The sequence below is a fragment of the Lagenorhynchus albirostris genome, chromosome 14 (genome assembly GCF_949774975.1).
Source record: "Lagenorhynchus albirostris chromosome 14, mLagAlb1.1, whole genome shotgun sequence".
NCBI classification, from domain to species: domain Eukaryota; kingdom Metazoa; phylum Chordata; class Mammalia; order Artiodactyla; family Delphinidae; genus Lagenorhynchus; species Lagenorhynchus albirostris.
The window spans coordinates 62191353-62211185 of NC_083108.1; the positions used below are offsets into that span (position 1 = coordinate 62191353).

The 19833-nt window shown below is 61.7% G+C and overlaps 1 protein-coding gene across 1 annotated transcript; it reads right to left on the reverse strand.

Annotated features, from left to right (window-relative positions):
• Positions 1 to 8227: 8227 nt before the first annotated feature.
• Positions 8228 to 19766, reverse strand: SCARF2 (scavenger receptor class F member 2). Its single transcript, XM_060120990.1, has 11 exons — positions 19603 to 19766; positions 14755 to 14813; positions 14551 to 14652; positions 13843 to 14362; positions 13523 to 13741; positions 13264 to 13392; positions 12552 to 12655; positions 12362 to 12479; positions 11975 to 12090; positions 10721 to 10873; positions 8228 to 9938 (listed from the first exon to the last, which is right to left on the reverse strand). Exons 1-11 carry the CDS (start codon positions 19764 to 19766, stop codon positions 9028 to 9030), a joined length of 2595 nt encoding a protein of 864 aa, XP_059976973.1. The 3' UTR covers positions 8228 to 9027.
• Positions 19767 to 19833: the final 67 nt, after the last annotated feature.

Sequence of the window (19833 nt, forward strand, 5' to 3'; positions counted from 1 at the left end):
CGCGGATATGTAGCCCCATCTCACATCTCCCAGAGGTTAAAGCAAATTCGGGGCCAGGATCATTTGGTCACAAAGGCCAACTAGTGCCCTTTTCAAAGGAAAAAAGCACTGAGGACAACGTCCAGGAGAGACCAGGCACTGGCTCCCAGGCGTCCCCCTCCCCCACGGAGCCCCACTTAATTTTCAGCAACTATGTGTGACTGGGAGCAAAGGGCTGCCCACCAGGGAAGCCCCCCAGCCTCAGTTTTTACTGGGGGTCAATTACATGGGCTGCAACACCCATGCCACTGACCTCCGTCTCTCAGACTCCAGGCCCCAAACCCACACCCCAGAGCAAAACACGTGTTCACAATAAATCACATTCTTAGGATAAACGTGTCTAACTGGTCCATGGCCCAAGGCCTCAGGCTCGTACTGACAGTATTGCCTGGAGCTTCCTGGAGGAGGGAGCCCGCAGCATGAGTACCTCCTATGGGATATAGGACACACTGAAGGACCTACAGAGGATACAGGGTACCTCTGAGTTATATTGTGAGAGTGCACACACACGCACATACACACACACCCCTCTGCAAGGGAGAAAGAGAATCTGGAACACAGGCCTGCGATTTGGTTCGATCAGAATTTCAAAATTTAATACACAGTTAAGGATTTGGACCACGAAAAAGGCACTAAGTAGCTTTTGCCCCTGCTTATACTGGCTCTGGATTCACTTTAATTGGCCAGCATATCTCAGTGCCCTCAAACTGGGCCCCCAAAAGAATAATCTATTCCACGAGGTGCACCAGCCTCTCAGGAATGGCCACGCCCCATCCACCCTCACAGCATCGCATTCCTGGGCAGGACCTCCGCCCTCCCCTCGCTCCGCCATCTGTGGCTTGGACAGTGGCCTGCTCTCACTCAGTGGCTACCTTAGGGGAGGGAGGCCAATTATTAAACAACCTGGCAGGGTTCAAGGGCTTTACACTGCGCTGAGCGCTCGCGGGGTGGGGCTGGGGGGGGTCCAGTCAACCTTTATTTATGAATACATGCATCCAGCCAGGTTTGGCCCCCAGGCTGTAGGTTGCCAATTCCCCCTCTGGATCGTGGTACAGAGTTGAGGTAGAGAAGGAAAAGTATGGCAGATGAAGTGGAATGGGAACCGGCTTCAAGGATGCCTGGGAAGAAGGGCTCTCGGCACACACATGTCATCATTTCTCAGAGAAGCACCTACAGATTCTGAGGCTGCACAGCATCCTTTGCCGAGGAACCACTACTCTTATCGAGGCCCTAGGTGACCTGGAATTATTGAGGAGCATCCCAAGACCTGGTCCTCTCATCCCAAAGCACCAAACCCTCCCACCAAGGAAAGCCCCCAGTTCAGAATGTCCATGGCTGCCCCCACCTGGTCTCGGCACATTGTGACCTGGGCTTCCCCAGGGGCAGAGCTCAGAAGGAAAAATGCACCTTACTCTTCCAGGGTCTGGCTCCCGCTCCTCTGGGACCGCCCATTATCAAGATAGAAGCCTTAATTGGAATAAAATTAAAACTTTGCAGGACTTCCCTGGTGGCGCAGTGGTTAAGACTCCCCACTCCCAATGCAGGGGGCCCCGGTTCGATCCCTGGGCCGGGAACTAGGTCCCACATGCATGTCACAGCTAAGACCCGGTGCAACCGGGTCACGTGCCGCAACTGAGGAGCCCACGTGCCGCAACTAAGACCCAGTGCAACCAAATAAATAAATATTAAAACAAAAGCAGGGACTTCCCTTATGGTGCAGTGGTTAAGAATCCACCTGCCAGTGCAGGGGACACAGGTTCGAGCCCTGGTCAGGGAAGATCCCACATGCCATGGAGCAACTAAGCCCGTGAGCCACAACTACTGAGCCCATGTGCCACAACTACTGAAGCCTGCACACCTAGAGCCTGTGCTCTGCAACAAGAGAAGCCACTGCAATGAGAAGTTCGCTCACTGCAACGAAGAGTAGCCCCCACTCACCACAACTAGAGAAAGCCCGTGTGCAGCAATGAAGACCCAATGCAGCCAAAAATAAATAAATTTTTAAAAAAGGAAAAACAAAAAACTTTGTCCCTTACTTCTGACCTTGCCAAATCAGACCCTGAAGACTTGCTGAGCCATTAAAATTGTTAATATGGCCCAAAATACGTTAAAACTGGGACTTGAAGGAGGAGACCCATTACACAGATGCATTAAGGGAAGGGGTGATTATCCCCCTCTTTCTCTAGCTATCAGTCCAAACTGGCCTGGTTTTCAACCCAGAAAGGACAAATGGCACCTCGTGGTGAACTGCTGTGACCTTAATCAGTGGTCAGTTAAGGCCTGTCCCAGCACAGCTGAAGTGGCACCGGCAGGCAGTGCTCCAATGGCCAGAATTCTGTTGTTACCATTTGGCTAATATATTCTATACAGTCCTTATTCCAGCAACCTCCAGCCTCTACTCACAGTCACGTTTGTTTAATAGATAGATATATATACACTAATTGTGATAAAATACAGGTAACATCAATCTTAACTGGGTTGTTTTTCTCTCTCTCTCTCTTTTTTTTTTTTTTTTTTTGGCCACGTGGCTTAGTTCCCCGACCAAGGATCAAACCGGGCCCGCTGCAGTGGAAGTGTGGGGCCCTAACCACTGGACCACTAGGGAAGTCCCAATTTTAACTTTTTTTTCCTCTTATTTTTAATTTAAAAAAATTTTTAAAATTTTATTTATTTGGTTGCACCGGGTGTTCGTTGCAGCAGTCGGACTCCTTAGTTGTGACCCTCGGCCTCCTTAGTTGTGGCATGTGAACTCTTCGCTGGCTGGTATGCATGGGGGATCCAGTTCCCCCACCAAGGATGGAACCTGGGCCCCCTGCATTGGGAACCCGGAGTCTTAACCACTGCGCCACTAGGGAAGTCCCTTAACTTTTTTTTTTTAAGTGTCCAATAATTCCGCACTTGACTGTCCCTGTGCCCGCGGAACGTGGAGGGTAGAGCCAGTAGATGCTTGGGCACAGAGCAGGGAGCGCTGGGCTGTGGTCCCAGCTGAGGTCCGGGCCTGTGCCCGTGGATCAGGTCACCGCGATGTCTAGGGTGACAAAGCACCCACGTCACGCGAGGCTATCACCGGCCTCTGGCTCCTCCCCTGGCCCTGTCTGCTTTACCGGACTATCTGGGCCTGGGACCCGCATCCCTGGGCTGCGCCGGGGACTGGAGACGGCAGGTGCTGCGAGGCCTACCGCTAGATGGCGCCACCGTCCCGTTCCGCCTCGCGGCAGTCCTTCCCCGAGTGGACGGCCGTCCGCGGGAGCTCCACCGCTCGGAAAGTAGCACAGCTACTCTGAAAGCCCCCTGCCCGGCCCCTCCCACCAACACACTGCCTCTGGAAATGAATGTCAGACCGTTAGGAAAAAGAAACTGGAAGCAGCGGAGACCTCCTGCAGGAGGTGAATGATGAATAAACTGTACATCCAGAGCACGGAAAAGCATTCGACGCAGAAAAAAATGGCCGTCAAGCCGTAAGCGCACGTGGAGGAAACTATTTTTTTTAAATAAACTTATTTATTTACTGCTGCGTTGGGTCTTCGTTGCTGCACGTGGGCTTTCTCTAGTTGCAGAGAGCTGGGGCTGCTCTTCGTTGGGGGGCACGGGCTTCTCATTGCAGTGGCTTCTCTTGTTGCAGCGCACGGGCTCTAGGTGCGCGGGCTTTAGTAGTTGTGGCTTGTGGGCTCTAGAGCGTAGGCTCAGTAGTTGTGGCGCATGGGCTTAGTTGCTCTGCGGCATGTGGGATCTTCCCGGACCAGAGCTGGAACCCATGTACCCTGCATTGGCAGGCAGATTCTTAACCACTGTGCCACCAGGGAAGCCCACATGGAGGAAACTTAATGTACATCTAAGTGAAGGAAGCCAGTCTGAAATGGCTGCATGCTGTGTGATTCTAACTCTATGACATTCTGGAAAAGGCAAAACTATGGAGATAATAAACTGATCAGTGGTTCCCAGGGCCTGGGGGAGAGGGAGGGATGAACAGAGGGTTTTTAGGGCAGTGAAACTACTCTGTATGATATTGTAATGGTGGACACGTGTCATTGTACATTTTTCCAAACCCATAGGATGTACATCACCAGGAGTGACCCCTGATGTGAACCATGGGCTGTGGATGATGCTGAGGTGTCAGTGTAGGTCCATCGATTGTAACAAATGTCCCACTTGGGGGGGATGTTGATAGTGGGGGGACTGGGAGGCAGGGGGTATATGGGAACTCTGTACTTTTTTCTTAATTTTGCTGTGAACCTAAAACTTCTCTAAAAAATAAAGACTATTTTTTTAAAAAAGTAAATCAAGGGCTTCCCTGGTGTCACAGCGGTTAAGAATCTGCCTGCCAATGCAGGGGACATGGGTTCAAGCCCTGGTCAGGGAAGTTCTCACATGCCGCAGAGCAACTAAGCCCGTGGGCTGCAACCACTGAAGCCTGCGTGCCTAGAGCCCGTGCTCCGCAACAAGAGAAGCCACCGCAGTGAGAAGCCCATGCACCCCAATGAAGAGCAGCCCCCACTCGCCGAAACCAGAGAAAAGCCCGTGCAGAGCAACGAAGACCCAAAGCAGCCAAAAATAAAATAAATAAATTTTTAAAAAGTAAATCAAGGTGGGAAGGAAAAACTCTGAAAAACTGGTTAAGAAAATATGAAGTCTGTTATGGTTTAGTGAAAATCCCATTTACCTGCCTAGGTGCACGAGTGATCTGGACCCCATCCAATATCTCCTCCACCCAGACTCCCTCTCATGCTCCCACTTGCCCTCCTCCTTGTTGGGGCCCCAACCTCTGCAGACACCCTCACCTGTCTTTGGACTCTCACTCTCTGCTCCCAGACCTTTGCTCTCCTAACCCCACCCCCTTCACCACTGCCCTCTTGTGCGGGGCACCACCAAGCCTCTGGGTGAGCATCCCCAAAGGTACCAACTGCTGGGTGTGTCACAGGCGCCCCTGTTCCTGTCACAGCCTCTCCGGTGGCCTTAAGGAACCCTTTGTGTCCACATGGCTCTTTCATCTATCACCACCTCAAACCATCTTCCCAGCGGGTACTAACTCTTAATTGATTTAAGCTCAAAACAGACAATAGGCGAACAGAAAAGACTAACAGACACAAGACCAAATGGTCAGACTATGAACCCAAAAGAATCCAGTACCAGAAATCAACAAACCCTCAAAAAGGATCAAACTCAAATTCTTACCGTGCTCCCAACAGACAAGAGCCTAGAGCACAGGACCTTGGGGCTGCTGCGGGCCAGGGCACGTCAGGAGGGCGCTACTTGGAGCAGGTGCCCAGGACCAGAAGACAAGGGTCGGGGTGGCAGAACCGTGAGGGGAGATGATCAGGGGATGATTTTATTCCGGCTACAGCAACAGGAGGAAGGTTCACTAACAAGGAACATCACAAGGAGAGGCAGTGGCTGGGGTTTTCTAGAGGCGGGATCAAGGAAGTCGCGAGGAAGAATAAGGGGGTCTGGCACGTGAGAGGGCAACACGGCCTTTCAGGGTTGGCCTGTTCTGGGCTTGCAGCAGGGTGCAATCTCGGGCATGGGGCTCAGATAAATTCAGTATCGTCGTCCTGTCTCGGTTCTCCTGCGTGTGTGGTGGACTGAGTGAGTGCTCTTGGTGCTGCTATGGGTCTGGCTGTGTGTGTGTGTCCGCGTGTGTGTGTTGCAGGGTCTGTGTCTCTCCCGACGCTTCTGTAAGTTAGGGAGTGTGTTTTGCGTTGCAGGGTTATGTCCGTCTCGGTGCCCCGAGCTTGGTGGTATCGTGTATGCTGCTGAGTTGTTTTTTTTTTTTTTTTTTTTTGCGGTGCAGCCTGTGGGATCTTAGTTCCCCAACCAGGGATCAAACCCGTGCCCCCTGCAGTGGGAGCTCGGAGTCTTAACCACTGGACTGCCAGGGACGTCCCTGCTGAGTCTTCTCTGTCTGTGTGTGTCTCGCAGGGTGAGTGTGCTTCCCTGTACACGCATGTTTGCTTCAGTGTGTGCATCTCTCCTGGTGTTTTACTGGTTCTTCTGGTCCGTGTGTGCAGTGTGGCAGGGCTTCTGTCTCAGCGTTTCTGTGTGTTTGTGTTGGCGGGACTGTCCATTTCCGTCCAGGGGGGTGAGTGTACTGGTGGTGAGTATCTCTGTTTTTCTTTGGGTCTGGTTGTAGGTGTGGGTATGTTTCAGTGTGTGTGTCTGACGGTGCATCTGTGTGCATGCGTGTGTGTGTGTGTGTGTGTGTGTGTAGGTGTAGCTCTGCCTCTGTGTGATATGTTCTCTGTCCCCGCCTGAAAGCCGGCAGGGCTCAGGCCTTCTCCAGTCCCACATTCCTCCCGCTCCTTTGTGCTCTGTGCTACAAAAAATATTTGCGTTTTCCACGACTCATAATTTTTCCTCCTCAATCGCTACCAGATGTGGGTCCTGTGGTCCTCGTCCCCATGGCAACGGAGGTTCCAGCAGCCGCGGTTCCCTTTTGTGGCGCCTGCCCTGGGAGCTAGCACTGCTGCAGGCCTATGGGGGTGGGGAGGGGGTCCCAGCAGCTCCCTCTCCAGGCGGCTACCGGATCATCCTGGGGGGTTTCTTGGGCCAGGTCCTGCCTGGTCTCCAGGCCACAGCATCTGGCCCCCAGGGTGGCAGGGCTGGCTGCCAGAAGTGCGGGAGGTGCTCCTGCTCTGTGAGGCACCCACACAGAGGGGCTCCTGAAGCTCAGGGTCTTGGATGCCTGGAGGCTCCCAGAGCAGGCGGCGGAGGGGCCTCAGGAAAGGCCTGGCCGATGCGACAGCTCTGGTCGCCCCACACGGTGCTGATCCAGGCCAGGGAGCAGGCGAGCTGGAGCAGGGGTTCAGGGGTTGGGGAGCGGCAGGGTGGCACATGGTGGGTGGGGCGTACATGGCAAGACTGTGGCCCGAACCACCTCACTGCCCTCCACCACCTTCCTCAGCCACTGCCCTGCCCTTGCTGAGCCCAGCTGGGCAGCTGCCCCTCCTGGCTGACGTTAAGCCTGTGTTCTGAGCCCCGGCAGCCAGCATGGCCTGGTGCCAGAAGGGATGAGGCTGGCCAGGCGCAGGGCCATGGCTGGGAGGGTGCCCAGCTGGCTCGAGGGAAGGTGTGTGCCCCGGGGACAGGGAGCCTGCCTTCCACGTGCTGCCTGACCAGGCCAGATGCAGGGACTACGGCCACGGGAGCCACGCCAGATGTCCCGCCTGTGCCATGAGGCCATCTCCACTCAGGTGGCTCAGCCCCTGTACATGTCACTGACGTTTACCTCCACGTGGCATCTGGCCAGAGGGCAAGAGACTTGCCAGGTGAGATCCCTGAGCTGCCAGCACTGGCCAGACTCTGGTCGTGCTGGGGCCTATGGGGCAGGGATGGGGAGATAAATGGAGAATCTTGGCAGAATCTCCTGATCGAAAGAGCTGGCAGCAAAAGGTGAGGAAGAGGCCTGCTAGGCAGAGGCAGCGAGATGGGAGGAGCCCAGATGGATGAGGGACAGCGGACACGGTAGAAAAGTGAGGCTTTGGAGCTCAGGAAGGTCACTTGCGAGGCCATCTGAGGGCCAGAAGCAGTGAAGACATTAGGACCAATGGCCACAGAAAGAAGGCCAGGCCAGAGTGGGAGCAGGCCGAGGTTGGGCGGGGGAGCAGGGGAGGGGGGGCACTGCCAGCAGGGCCAGCCAGGGCTCTGGGCCAGGCGGGCTCTCCCCCTCCCCCCACCTCTCGGGCCGGGAGAGTTTCCGGCTGAGGACAGGGAGCCCATTGAGATGGACAGCGGGGCTCTGTGTGGTGCCAGACTGTCTTGTTTGTGCCAGATGCGGCCCGGCTGGAGGCTGTGCCCGTGGCCCGCTACCCCCTGGCCCCAGCCTCTGACCCGCCCCAGCCACACCAAACAGCTCGAGGCCCCAAGTATAACAGCAGTGGGCAGTGGGGAAGGTGCAGGGCAGAAGCAGCCCCATGCGCTGGCTCCTTCCTCGTAGCCAAGGGTGCCACTCTATCTGCTCCTACACACCCTTCATCCCAGGCTGCCAGTCCAGGATGGGGTGGGCCGAGGTGGGTGCCCAATAAACTTGATAAATAGGTGAAGGATGGGCAGATGGACATGACCCACTTCCAACATAGTCCTGGGAGACCCACACCTGGGCTCCCAGGCTCCACTTGGGTCGAGGGATCCTGGCACAGTTTCTTTGGGGGGGACATCCTCGTCAAGAGGCCCGCAGATAGGAAGCAGTCAGAGCACGGGGAGAAAAAAGGCACTTTATTAAGAAAGCTTTGGCCAAGCCCCTGCCGGGAGGAGCCCATCCTGGGGCACCCGGATGGGGTGGGAGCAGCCCTGCCGGGGGCCTATAAATACATCTCCACAGGCCACTGGAGTTGCCCCTCGGATTCCCAGGCATGTGGGGTGGTGGGAGGCCATCAAAACCAGCTCGACAGCAGAGGGGCCAGGGCTGGGGAGGCTAGGGCTGGGAGAGCGTGGGTGGGGCTGGGGTGGGTGGGGAGACAGCCAAGCCTCCTGAGGAGCAGAGACCAGCCCTCCTCCCCAGGCTCCGGTCAACCAGATGCCCTGGGGCTCGGCCAGTGGAAGTAGCCTCTGGCTAGGGTCACAGAAGGGAACCTCCAGCCAGAGGCGCCAGGCCCTGGCCAGAGAGAGACTGCCAGGGTGGAAGTGCTTCTGGCCTCAGCCAGTGAGAAGGTGACCCAGCCAAGGCACTCTTGGCCAGTAAGAGGTGTTCTTTAGGCAGAGCCCTCCTGCCCTTGGCCTTTGAGACCCGGGCTGGTGGGAGCCCTCCACAGGCAGGCCATGGGAAGGGAGGGGCCAGCAAAGCGTCTGTCAGGCCTTAGCCACTGGGATGGGGCTTCCTGCCCGAGCGCGGGACCCCATCCAGGAGGGCCGTTGGGCCTGAGCCAGTGAGACGCAGCCTCCCGCCAGGCTGCTCTGGGCTGGGGCCCCCGCGGGAGACGCCGGGCGCGCACGGGACGCGGGGTGACAAGCAGCGCTGCTAAGCCGAGGAGCTGCAGGCACGGCGGGGCCGACCTACTACAGGGTGGGCGCGCCCGCTCGGCCCGGCTCGCCCGCCACCTCCCGGCTCTTCTTACGAGGCGGCTTCTGGATGGGGGTCTTCTTTCGGGGGGTGTCGGATCCGGGCGCGCCCGCTGCCGCCTTCTCGGGCCCTGGGGCCTCGGGCGCGGGGGGCGCGCGGACCGGCGAGGCGGGAGGCACCGAGCGCTTGGCCTTCTGCGGCGGCGCCGGCTTCTCTCGGGGGCCCTGCGTGCCCACGGCCCCCTCGGCGCGGCCCAGGCTGCGAGTCTTGTCGCGCAGCTCGGCGGCCAGCATGGAGGCGGCCTCAGGTGCGCTGCGCGGGGGACCGCCAGCGTCCGTGGGCTCTGAGAGGCCAGGGCCACGGCCCCGCGCTCGAGCCCGGGGCGGCGAGGGTGCGGCGAGGGCCGGCCCCTCCTCTGCCAGCCCCGGGGGTCGCGGCGTCGGGTCGCGGGCCCTAGGGTTGCAGGGCTCGTCCGGCCGCGCCGATGTGTCGCTGGGCGTCCGTTTCCTCTTGCTGGGGCTGGGAGCGGCCTCGGGGCCCGCGGGTGGCGGCGACGGCGCACGCGCGGCGGCGGCACCGTGCTTGCCGTGGATCCAGGACACCTTGGGCTTGGTGGCGGGGTCGGGCGGCGGTGGCTTCCTGCGCTCGGGCGATGGCGAAAGCGACAGGCCTCGGGCCTCGCCCCGGACCCGGGCCGGCCGGGCCTCACGCCGGGCCACACGCGCATACAGCGCCCCGCCAGGCCCGTCCCCGCTCGACGCTGACCGCTCGCTGTCGGAGGACGCGCGGAGGGGCGTGGCCTCCTCCGCGGGCGTAGTCACCGGTGCAGGGGACGAAGCCAGCGCCTCGTTAGGGGCAGTGGCTGGGGCGATGGGGACCTCCGCGTCCCGGCTCTCGGCTGCCGCCTCTGACAAGGGACGAGCGGGGCGGTCACCTCCTCCGGAAAGAGCTTGGCCCCCCAGCCTCCAAGAACAAACCCTCGCTGGCGCCCCGCCTCCCCTCCTCTTCCCGCCCCAGCTGGCGCTCAGTCGCCGTGGCATCCAGACATGCCTGGCACATTCACTGCACTGACCACAAACTTAGCTCAGAGCCCCGGAGGTGGAGGGCTGGGGTAGTGGGGCTAATTCCTGGGTTGCAGCCCCAACTCGGCCTGGACTCGCACCCCTCCCCCACCACATCCCCAGCCTGGGGGGCCACCATCACCACATTTGACCCTCGATTCATAGTCCTTCTTTAAGAGAAAGGCCTTCTAAGGCTCAGAGGTTAGTCACCTGCCCAAAGTCATTCACGGGGGTGGTCTGGGGAAGAGAGAGGCCAGAAGCCCAGCTATTCAGGCTGCTTCTTGATGTTTGTGAGCCAAGGCTTCAGGTGAAAGTGTGTCCCCATATCCTGCAAACCCCATTTCCTGTCTCCTCTGCCACCTCCTCCCCAGGCCCGGAATTTTCTCTGCCTGGTCTCCCCAGAAGTGAACCTGGGCTGTGGCTACCTCCCCAGACCCTACCCCAGTCTGGTGCTGGGCAGCAAAGAAGCCCACTCTGCAACCTCAACTGTGTATCCACCCCCCAGTTAACAGCATCACTAGCCCTTCCTCCCCATGCTGCCTGTCTCTTAGAGCACAGAAATTTCAGCTGGAACCTTTCACTGGGTCAGAGCGAGAGGGGTCCTCACCCCAAGCAGAGGGGCACTCACCCTCGTGGGGTACACAGTATACGGGGCCTTCATCCGTGGTGTCAAAGGAGGAGAAGGAGGCCCGGGAAGACCATGATGGCGAGGGCTGCTCCAGCCCCGAGGGTGGCTCCAGGAAGCTGCAGTTGAGCGTGTTATCCAGGTCGTGATGGGCCACTGGGGAAGGAGGGAAGCATAGCTGCCAGGGGCCCCGCCTGCCCCAGCCAGTGCCCTCACCAGCCCTCCTGCCACAAATGATGGAGGGACCCAAGCCAGCCCTACCCCAAGATAGTGGGTGGGACAGGCAATTCAACAGGCTAGTGTACGGCCAGGGAGCTGAGTGAGGTCGGGCCGAAAGTTGGGAAAAGAGAGCACCTGGCTGGGAGAGCCCATCAGGGCCTCCAAGCCACGCTTCAGACCCTGTCTTGCAGCAGTTTTTGAATGCAAATGTGCAGTGGTGAAGCCACCCTTTGCCTCAGCCGTCTCAGCAGGCTGCACCCCTAAGCACGGCCTCCACAGACATAGACCCCACAATGGGGGAATCCCAGAGGCTGGCCAGCCCGTCCCCCTCTCACAAATGGGATGTGGGTTCCAGCCCCCACATCTGTGCCCATAAATCCCACTCTGCTGAGTGGGCCCAGGGGTTTTCTCAGCTGTCTGCATCTTTACCTCCCAGGGGACTTCATCTCCCCATCCCCCTCATCTTTGGAAACAAGTGGGAAAGACGCAGAGAGACTCCACCCCGGTGTGAGTCAGTGCAGGCAGAAGGAGAGAAGCAGCATCGCCCCGCACCCAGCCCCGTCCTGAGGTACGGTGGGGGCCGAGGGACCAGCCTGCCCACTTTCCAGGAAAGACCCAGGGCACAGCTGGGGATCCGGGCCGGGGGCGGGTCTTCCTGTGGCAGGGCATTCCCACTCACAGGTGCCCGCGTCCACCTGCGGCTCGCATCAGGACCGACAGTGTACTCACTCCCGCAGACTGCGGGGGCCTACCGGCCGCGGATGTCCAGTCCACACTGCCCCACCACACCACACATGCAGTTACTCACAGTCACCGAGACAGGGCCCACACCTGCCCGCACACGTAGGACCCCTGCCTTCCTCCAGGGCTCCCCTGCATCCGCAATCCTTCTTTCCTCTCCCGGTCGCACCTCCCCACGCCCCCACATCGACACTCAAGGCCCCGCAGTTCCTACACCGACCCCGTCACACCCATTTCCCAGCAGCCTCCTGCGTCGGGGGGTGTTCCCCGGAGACTCCTTACCTACGTCATCCTTACCTACGACCTTGGGCAGCTTCTGCCTGCGGAGAGGGATCCGGGGCAGCTTCATGCTGATGCGGCTGAAGCGCCCGCATAGGCGCTGCGGCGCCTTCTTCCTCCCAAGCGAGAGCTCCCTGCGGGGGCGGGGGCTGAGCGAAGGGGCGGGGCCGTGCCTGTCCCAGAGGGGCGGGGCGAGCCCGTGGGAGCCCACCCACAGGGAGGGAGAGGCCCGAGCGGAGGGGCGGGGCCTAAGGCCGGGAGAGGCCCAAGGGAGCAGAACCTCAAGGAGGGCGGGGCCTGAGCTAACGAAGGGTGGGGCCCCCCAGGGCGGGGCCGGGAACGGCGCGCCGCGCTGCAGTCCCCGCACGGCCGGAACCGGGGAAGGGAGGGAGCTGGAAGCCTCACCCGCGCGCGGGGTCCTTGCCGCGGCAGGCGCAGCAGCAGCCGAGCAGCGAGAGCAGCAGGCCGAGGAGCAGGGCGAGCAGCGCGCCCGCACCCATCACGCCCTTTCGCTGGTTGGTCTCTGTGGGGGTCACAGGGTCAGCGAGGTGCCGGCAGCCCCCGCGCCCCCGCCGGGTCGCCCTCACCCACTCACCCAGGCGGCAGGCACCGGTGACCGGGTCGCACGAGTCCTCGTGGCAGCTGCAGGCCTGGGCGCAGTCCACGCCGTGGAGCCCGGGCGGGCAAGTCAGGTTACAGCTGCGGGGGCGCGAGGTCAGGGAGGGGCGTGGGGTCTGGGAGAGCCAAGCGGCCCTCGGTTACGCCTCCCGCCCTCGCCCCCGCGGCCAGCCAGCCCCGGCCCGGCCCCGGGTTCTCCATTCTCTAGGGACTGCAGCCCACCCCCACCTCCAGCACACCCTGAGCGATCAATGTTTTGAAAACAAATGTGTGCACTCCAGTGGGACGGAGTCTAGGGGACGGGCCGTGGACACTGGCCGCAGTGCCCATTGCTGGGGCTGACTCTTCTGTGGGGGGAAAAGGGGCTGCCAGACGAGACCCTTGGCTGTACGTGGAGGTCCCTGCTCATTCCACATCATCTCCGGGTCACCTCAGCCCTGCAGCCCTCAAGGAACCCACTGGCCACAGGCTGACCTGGTCGCTAGATCCCGCTCGAGAGCTGGCTCCACCCAGGGCAGGAAACTGCCCCAAAGAGCCTGTTGTCTCTCCCTAGCTGAAGTATGGGGGCCAAGGCTGAGGGGCCAAGCCTGGGTCCCGCCTGGTCGGCCAACGCAGCAGCACCTGGGGTCTGGCTGGAGCCCAGTGCCGGATACAGACCCCTCAAACCCCTTGGGTCCCCGGGCACTCACTGGGGCCCGTGGACGCCCGGGCTGCACAGGCAACGTCCCGACTGGAAGTCGCAGTGGCCGCTGCCGCAGTCGGCGCACACGAACGCGCAGTCCTCGCCGTAGGTGCCATTGCTGCACTTGGTCTCACACCTCGGAACGCGGGGAGGAGGCGTCAGCGGAAACAGGCAAACGACCCTTAAGCCCACAGAGCCCTCCGCGGAGGGCAATCGGGGGAGGCCGGCTGGGGGCTGTGTGTCTGAGGCGAACACGGGTTGCTCACCGGTCACCGATCCAGCCCGCGTTGCAGCGCGTGCACTTGCCGGTGACGTGGTTGCAGGCGTGCCCGTCGCGACACGGCGGGCAGCGGTGGCCGCAGCCCTCGCCGTAGAAACCGGTGGCGCACGGCTGGTCGCACTTGGTGCCGTTCCAGCCGGGCTCGCACGTCAGGCAACGGCCCTCGGCCACCGTGCATGGCTGCTGGCCCTTGCACTGGCCGCATCTGGGGAAGGGGCAGGAGGCTAGGCGGGGTCCCGGCCGCCTCACCCCGGCTCCCTCGGCGCCTGCCCCTCCTCTCCCTCCCCGGCCGGGGCCCGCGCTTACCGGCGGCGGCAGCCCAGGCCGTAGAAGCCGGCAGGGCAAGGCTCGCGGCAGTACTTGCCCCGGTAACCGGGCTCGCACGCGCACGTGCCGTCCACCGGATGGCAGCGGCCGCGGAAGCACTGGCAATAGCGCTCGCAGCGCGCGCCGAACGTGCGCTCGCGGCACTGGCAGCGGCCGCTCTGTTGCTCGCACGGCGACGTGTTGCAGGCACACTGGTTGTTGCAGCTGCGGCCCCACCAGCCTGCGTGGCAGAGGCACGCGCCCGTCTGTGGGTCGCAGCGCGACGTGGCGCTACAGTAGCACGCGCTGGCGCACTGTGGGCCCCACCAGCCAGGCTCGCAGCGACACGCGCCGCTCCGCGGGTGGCACGCGCCGTGCTGGCATTGGCACGCATGCTCGCAGCGTGCGCCCCAGCGCCGCGCATGACATGTACACTGGCCCGTCACGTCCTCGCACTGCCCGTGTGGGTGGCAGACACACAGCTCCTTGCAGTCGGGACCCCAGAACTGGCGCGGGCACTCTGCAGAGCGAGTGGAGAGGGTGGGAAGCCCAGGTGCTCGCGACGGGGCCCAGACCCAGCCCGAACCTGCCCGCGTCCAGCCCCCCGCCCCCGGGGACCCACTCCCGACTCAGGCCCCGCCCACTCTCAGGCCCCGCCCATCTCTGGGATCCTTCCCCACTGCCCCGCCCGCCACAATCCGCGCTCACTGGTGTCGCAGTTGGCACCGAAGTAGCCATGGCGGCAGCGGCACTCGCCCGGCCGCACGCACACCTCGTTCTCCGAGCACGTGGAGTTGCCTTCGCACACAGCTGCGGACGAGACGCGCCCAAGTTGTCGCGAGTTCAGCCCCCACACTATCCCTCCTCTCCGTGACCCCGCCCCCTGCCCAAGTCCCAGGGTGCCCTACTCACCGATCCCACATTCGTCCCCCTGCTGCCTCCAGCCGGCGCAGCAAGTGAGCTCCTGGGAGCTGCAGGCAGAGAGAGGGCGCCTGAGCTCGGGACCCACTCCTAGTCCTCGCTGGGTCCTCCAGTAACCTCCACCCTGCCCTAGGGAGGTGGTTATAAAGGCCCTCATGTGTGCCCGGCACTGCTGTAGGTTGGGAGACTCGAAGCGAATAAGACACAAATTCCAGCCCTCTAGAGCGGACACTGGGAGGCGGCAGATGGCAGACCACCTCCAAGAACTTCCCAGTTCCCTCTACAAGGGGTCTCGCCACTCCTCCTGATCTGTGCCCTCTTCCCCATCCACTAGGCCAGAGAAGAGACCCCACATGTCCCAGGAGGGGCAGCAGTGAGGTGGGGGTGGGGCAAAGGTCCCTGGGCCTCCAGGACCTGCTCAGACATGGAGGTCTAGGGCATCCCTGGGGGTGGGGTTCTGGCCAGATGGGTGTCAGGGATCCAGATATGACGTGACCTGGGCAGTGCCAGGACTGGCTGGGCCGGGTGGGCACATCTGGATGCCCAACTGGAGCACCAAGGCAGATGGGTTGTCTCTGAGTGTGGTGGACACAGCGAGGTGTCCACTTGGAGAGGGGCAAGGTACACCCAGGGAGTCCTCCATCTGAGTAAGGAAAGTAAAACTGAGGGCTGCAGAGCACCAGGGCGAGACTTGGGCTGGAGGAAGGCAACGTTAGAATGTCCTCTCCGTGAACTTTCATAAAATCTTGTTTAATTTTATTTGGCTTTACAAGGTACAGTAGGAGGTAAAAAATTTATGTGTCCCATATCAGGGTGGTGCAGCCTCCCAAGGCCTGGGCTTATGGGGTGTGTAGGCACAAAGGTTTGGAGGCCCTGCCCAAGTGAAGCCATGGCCACTGGTGAGGGCCATGAGGGCTGAGGTGGGGTGTGCCCACACTGTGGGGCAAAGGAGGCTGAGAAGGAACAGACACTCAGGCTGCAGTTCTGCAGGGTCCCATCAGACCTAGAACTTCAGCCAAATGCTAAAGGCACATAGCCACCATTCACACTTCAGAGAAAAGGAGAGGGCCTCTTGGGAAGGATGTGAATCTAGAACCGGGATATGGTGATGGGAGGAGGTAGGAGGGGCCTGAGCACCCTGGGGTGGGGGTGGGATGGCCTGAGAAGGGAAAGGCTGCAGCTGCCCCATATCACACCCCTCAGAAGATGCCCCCCAACCGTTCCCAGCTCGAAATGATCACCACACCCTGGATGGGGCCCCCGGACTCCAAGGGAGCCCCCTCTCCCAGAAAGGGCTGGATTCTCCTTTGGGCCAAAGATATGGGACCTGGGGAACAGGATCCATAAAACCCCAAACTTCAAGGAATGGGCCACCTTATTTTCCACAAATAAAACTGGAAACCAGAGACAGGAACTCTAAGCAGGCCTGGATTTTCTGGCCCCCATTGTCCCCACCCACCCAGCTCCGAGATGGCCATCTGTAGGGAGACCCAGGTCCGAGGGCCCATCACCCTCCTGCCTCTTCTGCCAGTATGAACCCAGGTCTCCAGATGGAGAGCCTCTGTAGAGGTCCCTCCTGCAGGCAGCCTCACCAGATGGCCTGCTGGGATGGCCCAGGAACACTGACCACCTTCCATCCTGGACGACCTGGCTGCATGGCTCTGTAATCAGGTTGGGAGCCTGGTTTTAGGGCCACACTAAGCTGGATTGGATGACTGGGTCTGCCACTTGCTGTGTGACCTTGGGCACAGAACTTTACCTCTCTGAGCTCCAGCTGCTAAATCTGTAGAATGGGGCCCATAGGTTTGGCAGGAGGATTAAGAGAGTCAAGATGTGTCCAGCACAAACTATGAGCTCAGCCGAGGCTGTGCTGTGAGCTCCAGCCCATGCTGAGCAGGCTCTAGGAAGTCCCTGAGTTCACCTGGTCCTCCCAGCATGGCTGGTGCCCAGGCCCCACCCAACAGAGCTAACAACCCTGCTCCCCGGCAGGACAGAGCCCACGTGGAGGATGAGTCTGTGGGACTTTTCCTTCTGGGACGGGCTGGCAGAAAAGGCTGGGCTAGGTTGGCAGGCCCATTTTCTCAGATCTTATGAAAGTGAGATGACAAGAAAGATGGCCCAGTGCAGGGGTAGCTCCTACACTAGGGAAGGACCCTGGGGTGTCAATCCAGGCCCCTCAGCAAGCAGGCTGTGCTGCAGGCTGCCCCCCCATAGATCACTGTTACTGCAAATGAAGCTGCGGTGATTTAAACCTTCATCTTGAACCTGCCCAAGCCACCTCGGCAAAGCTCCCCAAGAGCACTGCCTGCTCACTGTGCCAGTGTCTGTCCCATTCTCTCCCCAGTCCAGACAGGAAGCTCCTCTGCCTCCACGCCCCCTGGGACTCCATGCCTGCCCCACTCTCCTCCTTCCCCCCTGGGCACCCCTCCCCTGGTTTCTGCCCCACCCCCCGCCTCCCTCCCCTGCTCTGTCCACTCTAGCTCCCTGGGGAAGCTCCCTAGGTCCCATCCAGACACTGACAATGCCTCGGAGGCCTCGAGGGGGGCCCTCCTCCCCACTAGCCCCTCCCACCCCGGGTCTTCTCCATCTCAGGGTAAAGACTGTCCTTCCAGGCTGGGAGGCTGGAAGGGGACTCTGCTCTCTCCCAGAGTGGATCAACTGAGAAACACGCCAGCTCTACCTTCCAAACTGGATCTAGGATGGGACAGGCCACTTGTCCCCCGCCCAGCCTTGTGAGAGCCACCCTCACCCTCCCTGGTTCTCTCCCACCTTCTGCCCTCCTGCCCCAGTTCATCTGCCACCTGACAGCCAACCCAGGTCACATCCTGCCCCTCTTCTGTGCAAAGCCCACGGGGGTTCCCATCGCCCTGTGGCCTCTCCTCCACCATCCCTGTCCCAGCCCCCAGGGCTCCTTCCTGTGCTTCCAACAGGCCCTCTGCACTCAGGGCCCTGCCCCAGATGCCACCCTGCTCTGCCTCCTCTCCCACAGGCCTCTCTCACTCATCACTTCCCACTGGGTCTCCCCAACTGAACACCTCCTCCCCAGCCCTTGCCAGATGTCAGATGATTTGCTGTAAATCTCCTCCACACAGGACAGCTGTATCCCTGCACCAACAACAGGCCTGCACACATTAAGTGTATGGGATTTTACTGACTGAGAGCTGCTCCCTGCCCTAGTCCTCCTGCCTCCGGAGGGAGGGAACGCTAATGGGAACCTGGCAAGGCCCAGCCTTGGGAAGGTAATGAAGAGATGGTCCAGACCCTGGGGGGGATGGGGGAGTGCCGTCTTTCCCATTAACCAGCTCCACACAGGATCACAGTCATCCCTCCTCTACCACCACCCCCCCCCCACTGGACAGGAGTATGGACTGGCCCAGAAAGGTTAAGCGTTGTGCCCGGGGCCACTCAGATGGGGAGAGGTGGCACCAGGATCTGAAACCCAACCCAGGCTCTTGGCTACTGGAACAGGCCGCCTGATGGAACATCTCGGGGAGAGGGGGAGTGGAGGAGGCTCCGGACAGCTCTGGCCTGCCATCGGATCCCCCCACCCCCCACCCCCGGCACGGACCCCCACAGGGAAGGAGAGCCGAGGCGGAGGGACAGGGCCGGCGACGATCGCGCCCTCCCACTCCCCAGGCGGCCCCGCCCGCCACAGCCGCTGCATTCCTGGGGCCGGGGAGGCCCGGGAGGCCCGGGAGGCGGCGGCGGCGGCGTCGATCTGAAGCAGATGGCGGGCCAGGCCGGCCCCCGCCCTAGAGGCGGGGCTCGCAGCGGGGAGGGGTCTGCGCGCCTCGGGATCCGAGCTCGGAAACCCCGCGCGGCCCCTCACAGCCCCTTGTCTGCCGCGACCGCCTGCCCCCGGACGCGGCCTCCCTGGGCCCTGCGGCCCAGGGCGCCCCCACCGCACCCGCCAGGAGCCCGTGATGCTTCTCCAGCTTCCCGCCTGCCTGGCGCCCCCGGCCCGCGCCAAGGCACCCCCTCACGCCGGCTCCTCGCCCCCGCGCGGAGATGCCCTTGACCTCGCAGTGGCCTCTGACAGACCGACCGGGTCCTCCGACTCCTGCGCCCACTCCTGGGTCCTGGCTTGCGCTCTTCGACCTCCGCGCAAGGTCCTGAGCCCGGCGCCCTCCGGCAGAGCCTGTCCCCTCCTGTCCCACACTGGCTTCCCCAGCCCGGCTCCTCGTGGCGCCCACCTCTGTGCCGCCCCTCTGCACCCCGTATCCCCACCCGGGAGTCCCCCATCCTCCCGATGCCGGCGCACGTCATTGTCTCTCTATTCCCGCTTCTGGGCCACTCTGAGCTCAGGCTCCTCGACGCCCACCTCCATAACCACCCTCTTCCCACCCGCGCCCGCTCTTTCTAGGACACAAATCTGTCCTTCCGACTCGCCTGCCTCAAGACCTCCGCGGCTCCCTCTTCTCAGGAGCCTCGCTCCATCTCTCCTGGACGCTCACCCTCCCTCCATCACGGCTCGAGCCACACTCGTGTGTCTGGGCCCTTGCACATGCCATGCCATGGGCTTGGAATGAGCTTCCCGTCTTCTTACGGCCTTCACAATCCGGCCCAAGGGTCCCTTTTCCTGGGTCTGAAATCTCGAACCCCGTGTGTCAGCCCTCTGGGCGTCCGCTGCCCTCCGCTCTACCCTCGGCCGCTTCTCGCCCAGGGTATCCTCGGACGCACCGTCGTGGCCCGGCGCCCGGGCTCGGCCTGGAGCGGAGCCGGGGTCAGCGAGGGCGGCCCGAGGGGCCCGCGCGTTTGGCTCAGGGAGGTCCTGGGCGCCCCCTCTCCCCGGCCCCGGGTGTCCCTCCGGCCCCCTCCCCCAGCCCGGCCGGCTCCTACCCGGGCGCGCGGCACACGTTGCGGCCGCGCGGGCTCAGCTCCTGGGGCGCCGCGGGGCCGGGTAGCAGCCAGAGCAGCAGCAGCAGCGGCGGCAGCGGCGGCGGCGGCCCCCCGGCTCCCCGGCGCCGCGCCGGCCCGGCCCCCCGGGGCCCTGCGCCCTCCATGCGGCGCGGGGCAGGCGCGGGGCGGGCGCGGGCGCGGGTGCGGCCGCAGCGAGAGCGGCCGGAAGCG